Source organism: Emys orbicularis, chromosome 5, assembly GCF_028017835.1.
Source record: "Emys orbicularis isolate rEmyOrb1 chromosome 5, rEmyOrb1.hap1, whole genome shotgun sequence".
In the NCBI taxonomy this organism is placed as follows: Eukaryota; Metazoa; Chordata; order Testudines; family Emydidae; genus Emys; species Emys orbicularis.
The window spans coordinates 123,097,442-123,110,693 of NC_088687.1; the positions used below are offsets into that span (position 1 = coordinate 123,097,442).

General features: G+C 41.3%; 1 protein-coding gene across 1 annotated transcript in view; it reads left to right on the forward strand.

The window, feature by feature from the left end:
* Nucleotides 1–856: 856 nt before the first annotated feature.
* Nucleotides 857–13,252, forward strand: part of HTRA3 (HtrA serine peptidase 3) — a 35,768-nt gene continuing 23,372 nt past the window's right edge. The window contains exon 1 of the mRNA XM_065405187.1: nucleotides 857–1,280. Within this exon, the coding sequence (XP_065261259.1) occupies nucleotides 857–1,280 (424 nt within the window). The remainder of the gene's footprint in view (nucleotides 1,281–13,252) is intronic.

The following is a 13,252-nucleotide window of genomic DNA, read 5'->3' on the forward strand; positions in this document are numbered from 1 at the left end:
CTCGCTCCTGCTTTTCATCCTCGCTCTGTTTACCAACAGTTACTGTGGTGACGCAAACATTAAAAACCGAGTCTCTGTCCCAAAGTAAACTGCAGTCATTTCCCTTCGCACTGAACCCAGCCAGCTTGCTGACCCCAGACATGATGTAGCCCTGTGAGTGTTTGAAGGGAAGGGAGGAGGGTTCTCCTTCTCCACTGAGTAGGTGGGGCCTGAGACTGCTGGCTGAAGCTGAGGTCTGTGCAGCTGGTCCTGCCTGTGCTGCTGCTGACAGGGACGCCTGAGAGGCAGCTGCAGCAGCAGCCACATCCCGCATATAACTGTCCTGCTTAACTTGCTTCTGTCTTCACTGCCTCTTGCAACTCTTCCTCCTGCAGCGCTCCCGATAACTCCTGCACAGCCACTGCAGACCTGGGGAGATAGAGGCCGTGTGTGGAGGCTTTTTGAGGATTAAATCAGCTTTCGGAATCCCAGCCCTGCAAGCTAGTCCCGAAGAGCAGCTGAGCTGTTGCAAGTTTACTCCATGCGAATGGACTGACCCAGCCTTTACTTAGTGGCTTCATGTTTTAACCTCTTCCCAGCCTCTATTTTCTTTCTGCCTACTGCTCCCTCCTGTATTGTGGAGAGCCCCATAACATTAGCAGGGGTCACAGGCATTAGAGTCACAAGCTGGGGGCTGTTAAGGAAGATTAACCCTTTCCTTTTCTTGTGTGTGTGCAAAGCCTGACTTTCCCTTTTCTATTATTCCCTCATTGCATTTTAATTGCACATTTTGCCTGTTGTTACCCCCACCCCCACCCTTGTTATTCCCCTGGATTTGCACATTTTCCTCTCCCTGATTAAAGAAGTGTCACGGGTGATGACGGTTTTTCTGTTGCGAGTTTTCTTCCTGCTGGTGCTAAGTTCTAGCCGGACCTTTGCAGAGCCCTTTGTGGCCAATGGCAAGTGTCCAGCTCGTTGCAATGTCTCCAAGTGCCCAAGCCCCAGCTGCCCAAGCGGCTACGTCCCCGATCGTTGCAACTGCTGCCTCATCTGTGCTGCGGGAGAAGGTGATTCCTGTGGCCGCAAGGAAGACCCACCATGCGGGGACAGCCTGGATTGCAAGCACCCCATGGGCAAGCGCTTCGGTAAAGGGGTATGCCAGTGCAAGCTCAGCTACCAGGTGTGCGGCAGCGATGGCAGGACCTATGACAATGTGTGTCAGCTGAAGGCGGTGAGCCGTAAGGCTTTGCAACAGGGGTTGCCAGCTGTCATCCAGATCCAGAAAGGCGCCTGTGAATCGGGTAAGACCATGCAGGGCACCGCCACCCGCATCGTTACCGCTGGTAACATTGAGCTGCTGCACTTTCAGCAGGGTCATCTTGGGTGATCAGGACTGCTTAATGTACTCCACCCAGGAGACAGGATGCAATGGGCGGGGGAAGGGAGGCGTTTTGTGGGTGAAAATGAACTCCTTAGCTGTTGTGCACATCATACATCAGTTTCCAAGTTAATGAAACATTTAAATTTCAAGTGATCTTGGAGGATTGGATGGCTCAGGGGACTGGAATGAGATACAGAGCTGATGTCCGTTAGACGCCTTACTCAATTTGGCAACCGAAGAAGATCTAAGCTGTTTGTGGCCTATGTGAAATGAGCCAGGGTGTTCAGGCCTTGTCCATATCAGATCAATCAGACTCACTAATGGGCACTGTGATCTAGTGGTTAGAGCCCTGGATTCAGGAGTACTGTGTTCTAATCCTGGCTCTGCTATTGATCTGCTGTGTGACTTTGGGCAAGTCACTCTCCGTGCTTCCCTTTACACCAGTTTTAAAATGGAATAACGAGACTTACATTCCTTTGTAAAGCACGTTGAGATCTTTGGATGAAAAGCGATATAAAGGAGTGAGCATAGCATTTTATTAGCAGTAAGAAAGCAGCAATAGAAAGGCCAGGACTGCATGGTCAGCACTATCCTTTCATCCTTAAAAGTGGTCCTTCCAAGTCAAAATCAGGGTACTGAAATCTTACCGTCTGGGGCATTTCATAATGCCTACATTTACACAATGAAATGTTTTGACCTGCCATACATCTATAAAAAATGCACCTGTGATATCTTACGTATAAAGTAGGGCAAGAAGAGACATAACAATAACCAGCCTATCAGGTGCAAGCTAAAATATCACTTATTTTTTGTTTTACTGTAACAATGTACTGTAGTCCATCATCCATACAGTAATCCCCACATATCACAGTGCTTTTGTGTATTTTGAAATGGCAAAGATACCAGGATGCTATTGTCTGTTCATCTTGTACACTAAATCATTTGAATGTTTTAGAGTGCAATTTGGTATTACGGTTTTTGCCTGACCTAGGATGTTGTACTATTCCCTGCTCAGGTCCAACTGGATTTACTAACTTCAAAAGATTTCGGTGATCAGTTGTTGATTTTTAGGTATTAAAATGAACCACTTTTCTGGAAGTGTCAATTTTACTTATTTTTGCAAAAGTTCACAAATATTCTAGTAAATTATTTAACGGCTGATTTTCACATTGTTTCCATCAACATCCCTGAAAACAACAGTGGGTAGGTGTTCTGGCATTTTAAGTGACACATTAGTGCTTCAATACTGGCAGATGAAATATATTAGCAAGGGTTGTAAAAACCATTAGAACTATGGGCAAACAATTCATTGGAAGGGAAAGGGGACTTGCCTATTGGCAGACTCTTATAGCACTTTTCATCTGTAGCTCTCAAAGTGCTTGAGAAAGGAACTAAATATTGTTATCCCCATTTTATAGATGGGGAAACTGAGACAGAGAGGTGGAGTGACTTGTCCTAGGTTATCTAGCAGGCCAGGGGCAGAGCCAAGAATAAAATACAAATGTCATAAATCCCAGTCCACTGTACTTTCTACTGAGCCACTTTGCCTCCCTAAAATTTTAAAGTCGTAAAGTGCTTTTATCTAGACATCTCAACATATTAAACCATTAATTCTGACACTTTCGATACTTAGTTTGAACTCATTCATTCAGAACATTTAGAATGTTTAACCATAAAAATTAGGATTTGATATTGTATCTAAGGTCTTAAGGAAAGTTTTGTTTTTAGTGCATGTGGCATTTCTTCATGGCATCCTGCTGTATTCACTGTAATAGAGTCAGGACATTTGGAGCAATGGAGTAGAGGTTTTTTTCAAGTAACTGTTTTTGTGTTCCCTTTATTTGTTTATGACCTGGGAAAACGTCAGCTCCAATGTAACATCTGGTTTAGAGTGAAGTTCTGATTTTTTTTTTAAATTCTACAGCTGTGCTGACTGAAGCTCAAAGTGACCAAATGTTTCGCCCAAAGGTCAGACAGAATCAGTGGATGAGCCAGGCGTAGACCACAATTATGGGTCTTTTAAAAACAATAACATGCTATGGCTGTCATAAAAGATTGTAAAAGAAAGTAACTGTTCAAAGTTAGTCGTGTTTCTACATTTTCTCTATTTGTGTAGGGAATCTGGCTGCAGATTGCTCAGAATTTGAAGACACTGACATACTTATAAAGTTGATCCAATTTCACTCCACCAGATGTATATAAAATAATATCCAGACTAACGATAGCTTTACCAAATGGCTTAGGCTATACCTTACAGAATATACCATGGCACTGAGGAGTAACCTTGGAACTTCTGCTGCTTTGCTTGTCAGAAGTTTGACATATGTAGGTGAGGTTAGGTAGTCAGTATATTTAGCTAAGATAGGGAGATGCAACACTGGCTGTACTTTTTAATGACATACATCTGTGATAAGTGTGGTTGGATAAAAATAGGGCTGGTGGAAGACAGAAGGAGGAAGAATAGATGTCAAAAACAAATGTTTTCCTCATTGTTTTAATAGCAGCTTAAACCCTCCTGGAAAACAAATGCTTTGCAATCAAAGATGCAAACCCTTACCCTCCATTAAAGTAAACATATTTAAGTTGTAATAATATTACTTTTGCTCCCAATAAAGTCAATCAAACTATTCAAATGACTAAAGAATTGAAAGATCAGGCTCAAATTTTGCAGGTGTATCACATATGTTTTGTATTTTTCTTGCCAATTTCTTAAGTATTCAAGACATTTGCATGCAACTGGTTCTTTAGAGCTCCTTAGAATTCATGTGCTGTTAATACAGTATTCCCTGCATGAAATCATCATTCTCTGCAACATCAGAGTTGGTTTCTGTGTGAACAACCCCATTTCTATGATCTGGGGAATAGTAGAAAGGAACAGGTGAAGTCTTGGAAAAACAAAATCTTCTTGTTGTGTAAATACATTTAGCAACAAAAATCCAGACAAGAAAATCAGAGAAAATAACTAATACACTGTGTAAGTGGAATTACTATTAATAAATCTATTATATTTCAAAATAGTGTATGTGCTCTGTATACTGAATATCCACACACACACACACATATTTATCATATATATTTAATTATAATATATAATATTTCAAACGTTGCTCATGGGGGTAAGTAGCTTTTTAGGGGCTTGATCTAAAGACTATTGAAGTTGATGGAAAGTGTCCCTTTGACTTCAGTCAGCTATGGATCAGGCTCTATGGCATTAAGCTGCAAAGATTTATGCACAGAGGGACTTTATGCCATGAATAGTCCTGCTGAAGTCAAAGCCTACACATGGCATAAAGTTACTCATGTGATTCAGTCTTTGCAAGATCAGAGCCTAAAAAGTTGAGTTGACTACAATGTTTAAATACTTGAAAAGAGAATCAGAAAATATGTGACTACAAATCTATCCAGCACAGCTCTGCCTGGGACATTGAGGTTTATCGACTGTTTGCACATGTGCGTAACCTTGAGGCTACAACTTGGTATATAATTACTTAAAATTTTTGAGGATTAAGGCCAAGTGAGAGAAGTACTAGAGTGGGTTTTGGTTTTTTTTTGTATTGCTGTCATAAGAGCCTCCAAGCAGCCTATGACTGTATATTTTAATAAGGGCAGCCCATTGCAAGCTATCAACTGGAAACACAAACTCTAAGTCTAGGGCACATTCCTTTTTTTTTTTTTGACTGTTTTTGTTTAGTCTGAGACTGTTTTAAAACATTTGCTTTGAGCTCTTGCGGGGAGAAAGTAAAATATTATTTAGTGACCAAAAGGAAAATATTATTTAGTGACCAAAAGGACATTTAGAATTTGATACTTTATTGTTCTGGTACAGAACATCTAAGAGGAAAGAGACATTTTGATGATTTCTTATTGCTTTTATTGCTTGTGAAAGAAGATCAGGCAGAAAGGCAAAGTGAAGCTTTCTCCTTCTGAAACAAGCTAGGCAGCAAACTGTCCTCAACTGGAAGGTATCTTTCAATCCATCTCCATCCTGCCTTTGTTAACGCAGCGAAAGATTGAGAGAGCCCATTTCAGTGTTTGTTATAAGAACATAAGAATGGCCATATTGGGTCAGACTAATGGTTTACATAGACCAGTATCCTGTCTTTTGACAGTGGCTGGTTCCAGATGTTTGAGGGAATGAACAGAATAGTGAAACTACTGAGTGATCGATCCCCTGTTTTCCAATCCCAGCTTTTGGCAGTCAGAGGTTTAGGGAAACCCAGAACATGGGGTTGTGTCCCATTGCTGGACCTATCCTCCATGAATGTATCTAATTCTTTTTTGAACCCACTTATACTTCTGGCCTTCACAACATCCTCTGGCAAGGAGTTCCACTGGTTGGCTGTGTGTTGTGTGTAGAAGTACTTCCTTGTATTTGTTTTAAACCTGCTGCCTATGTATTTCATTGGGTGACTCCTGGGTCTTGTGTTATGTGAAGTGGTAAATTACACTTCCTTATTCACTTTCTCCACACCACTCATCATTGTAAAGACTTCTATCATATCGCCCTTAGTCATCTCTTTTCTAAGTTGAACAGTCCCAGTGTTTATAATCTCTCCTCATATGGATGCTGTTCCATACCCCTAATCATTTTTGTTGCCCTCCTCTGTACTTTTTCCAATTCTTTTCAAGTATATCTTTTTTGAGATGGGTCGACCAGAACTGCACGCAGTATTCAAGATGTGGGCGTACCATGGATTTATTTAGTGGCATTATGATATTTGCTGTTCATCATGCTGTTTTCATTTGTGCATGTTAGACATCCATTATAATAATATGTTGCCTGAAACATGACATAGTCTTATACTAACCAAGACTTTATGGTCAATGCACAGCTATGCAACTTAATCTTAATTCATCAGAAAAGCTGCCTGGGATCCTATGGTTCCAGCAGATGTTTCTGTTTTTTAAGCAGACACATAATCTTTTTATTTCTTTTTCATTTCTTTCCATGAGCAAATCCAAGCACAACAGGGACAATGCTTTCCTCCAGTGATCACTTGTCAGGTTGCAGTCCTCTATAAGCCTTAATAATATAACTAAACACACAAATCTCTTCAATTTTAGACTTTAAATAAATTCGGAACCTGAATTTTAAAAAAAATTAAAAGACCACAAATTCCTACTAAGCACAAAATAGCCTATTTTAATATAATGTATTACCTCCAGAAAGGTAATGAGCCTCATTTTGCTCTCACTCTTACTAATAGGCCAGATCCTCAGCTGGTATAAATTGGTGTATTTCCATTGACTTCAAAGGGGCTATGACCATTTACTCCAAGTGGAGGATCTGGCTCATTGCCTCCACGCTGGTTTAACTATTGGCTTCAGCTGAGTTTTCCTGATTTACATGAGGGTTAGTGAGATCAGAATCAAGCCCATCATCTCTGCAGTTTAGCAAATCCACAAGTTATTAAAGTTATTATAGACTTCAGAATCTAAGATAGTAATAAGATGATAACCATGACGCCTACATTTTCAGTGACATAAGATTTAGCCCCACAACTCCCAGTGATGTCAAATGGGATTTTAATGATACCTGTATGTGGTTAAATCCCATAAAACTGAAAACGTAGGGCCAGATTTTTAAGAAAGGTCTAACAGTGAATTACTCCCACTGAGGCATCTAAACAGAGGGGCAGGATTTTGTGTTCTCAGTGGCAGCTGCTGAGTGCTGAACACTTGTGAAAATCTATTCACTTAATTTAGATGTCTAATTAGGAGCTAAACTGTTTGGAGAGTCTGGCCCCATGAGCACTTTTGGAAATCTTGTAGACAACCACAGATTCAGACAGTCCAGAAACAGTTCTGTCCAAAGTGCAATACTATGTAATACCCTTATTTTGATTAACAAATTTATTTGAGCATAAGCTTTCGTGGGCTACAGCCCACTTCATCGTATGCATAGAATGGAACATATAGTGAGGAGATGTATATACATACAGAGAACATGAAAAGGTGGGATTGCCCACTCTAAGAGGCTAATTAATTAAGATGAGCTATTATCAGCAGGAGAAAAAAAACTTTTGTAGTAATAATCAAGATAGCCCATTTGAGACAGTTTGACAGGAAGGTGTGAGGATACTTAACATGGGGAAATACATCTCTACCCCGATATAACGCAACCCGATATAACACGAATTTGGATATAACGCGGTAAAGCAGTGCTCCAGGGGGCCGGGGCTGCGCACTCCAGCGGATCAAAGCAAGTTCGATATATAACGCGGTTTCACCTATAACGCAGTAAGATTTTTTGGCTCCCGAGGACAACGTTATATAGGGGTAGAGGTGTAGATTCAATGTGTGTAATGGCTCATGTCTCCTCAAGTTTATTTTGGTGAGTCTGAGGGATGATCTGGGATGAATGGAGAGTTATAACATAGACAAAATGGACGTTATCAAGGTGCCTTCATTACGTCAGTGGGTCAACTCATACCAAGGTATGCTAGACTACAGCTCTTACCTTTACGGTTCACCAAATGTCTAGAGCTGTGTGTAGGTTGACAGAGTTTGTAAAAACTTAGAAGCATGTGGTGTCCCCACAATCTTTTTTTTTGGTCTTTATTATAAAGCTGTCAGACTGATATGGGACTTCTGACTGTTCAAAAAGTAACATTTATGTAGTTTCAAAAGTTCTCAGCACCCACAATTGGGACAAGATTTTCCAGAGAGTTCACTTCCTATGTAGACTCCTAAATGAAGTGTCCAGTTTTTCAAATGTGTTCAGCTCCCATTGAGAACAATCCAGTTTACTGCTCCTCGGTATCAAACTGGTAGCTCTTCATAGAACCTCTCTCCTAAAATGAACTAAGCCTATTTATTCTGTATCCTGTACCCTCTTTACTCTGGGTTTCCCCTTCCTCCATTTTAGACTTAATGGGTATGTCTACACTGCAATTAAACACCCGCGGTTGGCCCATGTCAGCTGACTTAGGCTCACGGGGCTTGTGCTGCGGGACTGTAAAACTGTGGTGTAGACATTTGGGCGTGGACTGGAGCCTGGGCTCTGGGACTCTTCCCTCTTGTGGGGTCCCAGAGCTTGGGCTCCAGTCTGAGCCCAAATGTCTACACTGCAATTTTATAACCCCACAGCTTTTAAGCCCCAGGAGCCCAAGTCAGCTGACACAGGCCCGCCATGGGTGTTTAACTGCAGTGTAGACATACCAAATATATCACTCCCCTTTTCCACTTATTTCTGCCACTCTCTCTCCCCCCCCCTTTATTTTACTTAAGGAAGAGACAAAAATATAAACTCACCATCAGTTGTTGAAGGCTCTAATGTTAATAAGTTACTTTTTGGAATCTGTCATTCCAGCTGGTCCAAATCAAACCCTCTCAGTACGTGACCTGCGTACATGTACTGTGTTCTAGGCATCCAGGGCTTGGAGGCAGTCTTCTGCTGCTAATTAGTATAAAACATTTCTACAAAGTTATAAATTTTGCTTCTCCAGCCAGTCACAAGGGAGTCACTAGAGTCAGACTCTGAATCACCCTCATGGCTGAGTATACTGTCTGCAGTGCTTCTGATATTTGCTGTTCCAGGGAAAGAGGGACAAAGTTGTCTCCAGGCTAGGTGGTGCTCATTGCTACAGGACTACCCTGCCTCATTTTTGTCAGCCCCCTTTTCTGTTTGTGTGACTCTCCCTCTATTGCCCCCAGCGGTGTCTTCTTCCCTTCCTCTCCTACCATATTTTCCTTCCTCCTCTTCAGTTTATCTTTTCTTCCTCCCCTAGATCAGTGGTACACAAACTTTTCCAGTTGTGCCCCCACTTACCATGCACGGAATTTGTCATAACCCTCCCCCCACCCAGTACTTCTAATCTGAAACTGTGTTTTTTTTTTTTTTTTGCAAGTTGGCAGAAGGAATGAAAAAATAATTTTTATTACTAAATTTATAAGACCAGCTAAAAGTTATTAGGAAGTAGTAAACACAGAGTATTACAAACTGCAAATGTAGATTTTTAAAAAAAAATTTCAAATGAAAACAAATTAACCACTCGTATGGCAATGTGAAAAGTGATATTTGTTAATATCATTTCTCACAGCAGACTTACTAGCACCCCATCGCCACCCTTACTTCTGCGCTGCTGCTGGCAGCAGCCTGGCTTTCAGAGCTGGGTGGCTCTGAAGGCAGCGCCGCCACCAGCAGCAGCGCAGAAGCAAGGGTGGTGATGGGGTGCTAGTAAGTCTGCTGTGAAAAGTGATATTAATTAAATTTCTTCCCGCCCCCCAAGAAAACCTCTTGTACTCCCCATCCCCGTGGAGGGCACACTCCCCAGTTTGCGCACCACTGCCGTTGATCACACCTGGAAACCTGCTGCCACTCATAATGCTTCCTTAGTGGTCCAGCAGGAGCAGCCGTGTGTAACTGATCCATTGTTTGCGAGACTCACTCTGCTGCTGTGGCTACTGATTCTGGTGGACTAGGGAAATGCTGCAGACAGGATCCTAGGCGCAGACACAAAGGGTAAACTGGTGCAGTTCTATTGTTTTAAATGGAGCTATGCTGATTTTCAGGGCCACGTTTATCATTAGATTACTCTAGTTTTGTGGCAGTTTACACCAACTGAGGTTCTGGCCCTCAGCCTTTCAGAGAACCTATAGGAAGATGTGATAATAGTATTATGTCATGTCAGGGCATGTATTTAAACTCTTATAAGTAGATTTCATTGGAACAAGATTGTACTATAGAGTCAAGCAAATTGCCTGTGATTTGAAAGTCAAATGAATCCCATGTAGCAGTACGTAAAATAAACAGCACTATACACCGCTTATAACTGACTGACCTATGTGATCCCTGTTTGCAGTATCCCCTTCGAACAAGGTACTGGAGCAAGTGTATATGGTTAGTTAGAGAGATTGTTCAGAGTGCGTGAGAATGAACATAAAAATAAAAGGCTGCATCTAACTCTGCCAAGTCATTCCATCTATTTACACAATATCATATAAATTTAGCTTGCTGAATGTAAGTGTGGTTTCCACTAAAAAGCAAATCCTGCTCCAACAAAAGAAAAACCACAGCTGATTGTTACTACTATGGGAGTTCTATGGAGAAATGCCCAGTTGTCTTTCAGTTGGCTTAATCTGTGAGAGGTTTCTTTCCTTGGAACAATTCGCTGGTATTCGTGTTACAGTTGTATCCACTCCATACTAAACTCACATTGCACTAAAAATCCAAGTCATTTTACCCAAGCCATCAGGAGTGAGCTGAGTTGGAGTATGTAGCTTAATGAGGGCTCCTTGTTCTTGTGTCACAAGACAAAAAGAGCAGATGCTCCCGATCTACCAGCTCTCTACCATTCCTTATTTTATCATGTTGCCTGTTCTTTCTAAGGTAAACAGTCCCAGCCCACTTAGTCTCTCTTCACATTAAAGCTTTTCCATGTCCCCCATCTTTTCCATCACTCTTTTCTGAACCCCCTCTAATTCTGCCCTAGACTTTTTGAGGAGGGGTGACCAGCCCTGCACCCAGACACTCAGGCGCGAGTGCCACCAATTTATTTTCCGTCCCCTTCCCTATACATCCTAACATCCTGTTTGTTTTTTTGGCTGCAGGCTGCACAGCGAGTCCAGGCCTTCATTGAGCTGGCAATAGGAGCTCCCTTTCCTAAGTTGATACAGTTAATTTAAAACCCTGTAAGGTGTATGAATGGTTTCATTTTTTCCTCCAGTGGTGCATTATTTTGCGTTTGTCAATGAGGAACTTCATTAGCCATTGTGTTGCCCATTCACCTACCTTGTTTAGATCCCCAAGATGCATCCTAGACTTCTCTCTGGACTTCAGTAAACTAAATAACTTGGTGTCATCTGAAAATTTTGCTGCTTCACTACTCACCCACCTTTCCAGTTCATTAACACAAATATTGAACAGCACTAGACTTGATAACTGAGGCACCCCATTGTTCACATTTTGCCATGCTGAAAATTGTCCATTCAGTCTTCTCTTTGTTTCCTGTCTCTTAGACATTTTTTGATCTGTGACAATACTTTGACTCTCACTCCATGACTACTTAGCTTCTTTAGTTCCTTCTAGTGAGAGACCTTGTCAAAGGCCTTTTGGAAGTCCAAATAAATTATGTCAGCTTGTTCTCTTTTATGCACTAGTTTATTGACACATTCAAAGACTTCTAATAGATTAGTGAGACATGATGTCCTTTTGCAAAATCCTTACTGGTTAGACCATATCATATCATGATCTTCCAGTTATCTTATTATTCTATTTCTAAAGATTATTTCAATGAATTTATCAGGCACAGATATAAGGCTAACTGGGCTGTAATTCTCTGGATCACCTCTAGAGCTCACCTTTAAACTTTGGTGCCCAAGATAATCTTTCAACTAAGAACCAGGTAGAATATCAAAATATAGGAAAATGTTTTAAATTATTATTGATTCCTTCTCCCATCCCTCTTCCCCCAGCCCCATGTCTCTTCTTCCTCTTCTGTGTCAGCCTCTCTCTCTATTTTTCCTTTGTTTCTGACTCCTTCCCCCCCCCCCAACCTCTTAGTCTCCCTACTCTTATTCTCAGTCTCCTTCTGGGTCTGTCTCTGTCTCCTTCTTTAAAAGTTAGGTAAGCCGCCGCAGAAAGAAAACAATGTAGATTATGCAGAGAAGTGCTTTATCTGTGCCTCTTGCTTGTTACATTGACTAGGCTAAAAAAAGTCTAATACTTTCAGTAGACTCTTCCATTCATATAGCATTTTTCCCTGAAGCACTACATAAACTGAACATATTATGAGGCCAATTCAACCTTGAGCCTGAGCTGAGCTCAGTGCAGGGACTGAGGAGGAGGCGTAAAAGATCAGGCCTAAACAGAATGGGCCTTACTTCTGTTCTAACAGTGAGAGAATAGGCGTTTGTGTTCCATTCTCATTCAATCCACATCTGCAAGTCTCCCTTAGGTACCAACTGTGATGGAATAAGTTTTATGATGTGTAGTGAGTCCATCAACTCCTTCCCATAATGCATGGAACTACAGCCATTGCACCAGATCTGAACTAACCTAGAGATGAAAAGTGCTATGTCTCATTACAAATCCTCTGAGCAATCCGGTACTCTAAGAGTTTATTTGAAATCACCAGACTGTGTACATATGACTACAATGGAGGTAGGTGAAGATATAAAAGAAAGCTGCGATTGATCTTCTGACAGTGTTACAAAACAAGATTAACTCTTTATTGGTTTAAGCACAAAGTTTCCATCTACCCTGAAATGACTATACTGTGTTCCAGTGGGGAATGCCTTATTGTACTGATTTCTATTATCTGTTTAGTCTCCATCATGGTTTTGCTGGGTGGGAAACTAGTCACAATTTTGGTTACAGGTGTGAAGTGTGATCTCCTCCTGCTGTTCTGTGAGGAAAATCAGCTCAAACTTTATTCCTATTCTCATGCATATTCCTGCTGATTTAGATCCTGAACCTCCAATGGGATTCATTCACGTGGAATGCCATTGAAATCATTGGTACTCCCCGCCAGCATAAGGGTCTGTATAAACACTTCCCTTTGCAGGACTGGAGTCTTAGTCATTATGGGAGTGTACAGTTAGAGTTGTTTACAAACAGCTTCTTTTATGCTAGGAAATTTCAGAAATGTACTATTTGCCTTTGCAAAACATTTGCAACAGAGTTTATCATAAAAGTGCTGAGAAACAATTGTCCATGTCTTTTAAGCTTCCTGTAATTTCTTTGGGGCAAGACTATCTACTATTATGTTTGTACAGTGCTACAATGGGCCCCGTTCTCCCTAGACACTACTGTAATAAACATGATTGATTCAAATCATAGAATATCAGGGTTGGAAGGGACCTCAGGAGGTCATCTAGTCCAACCCCCTGCTCAAAGGGGGACCAATCCCCAGACAGACTTTTTACCCCAGTTCCCTAAATGGCCCCCTC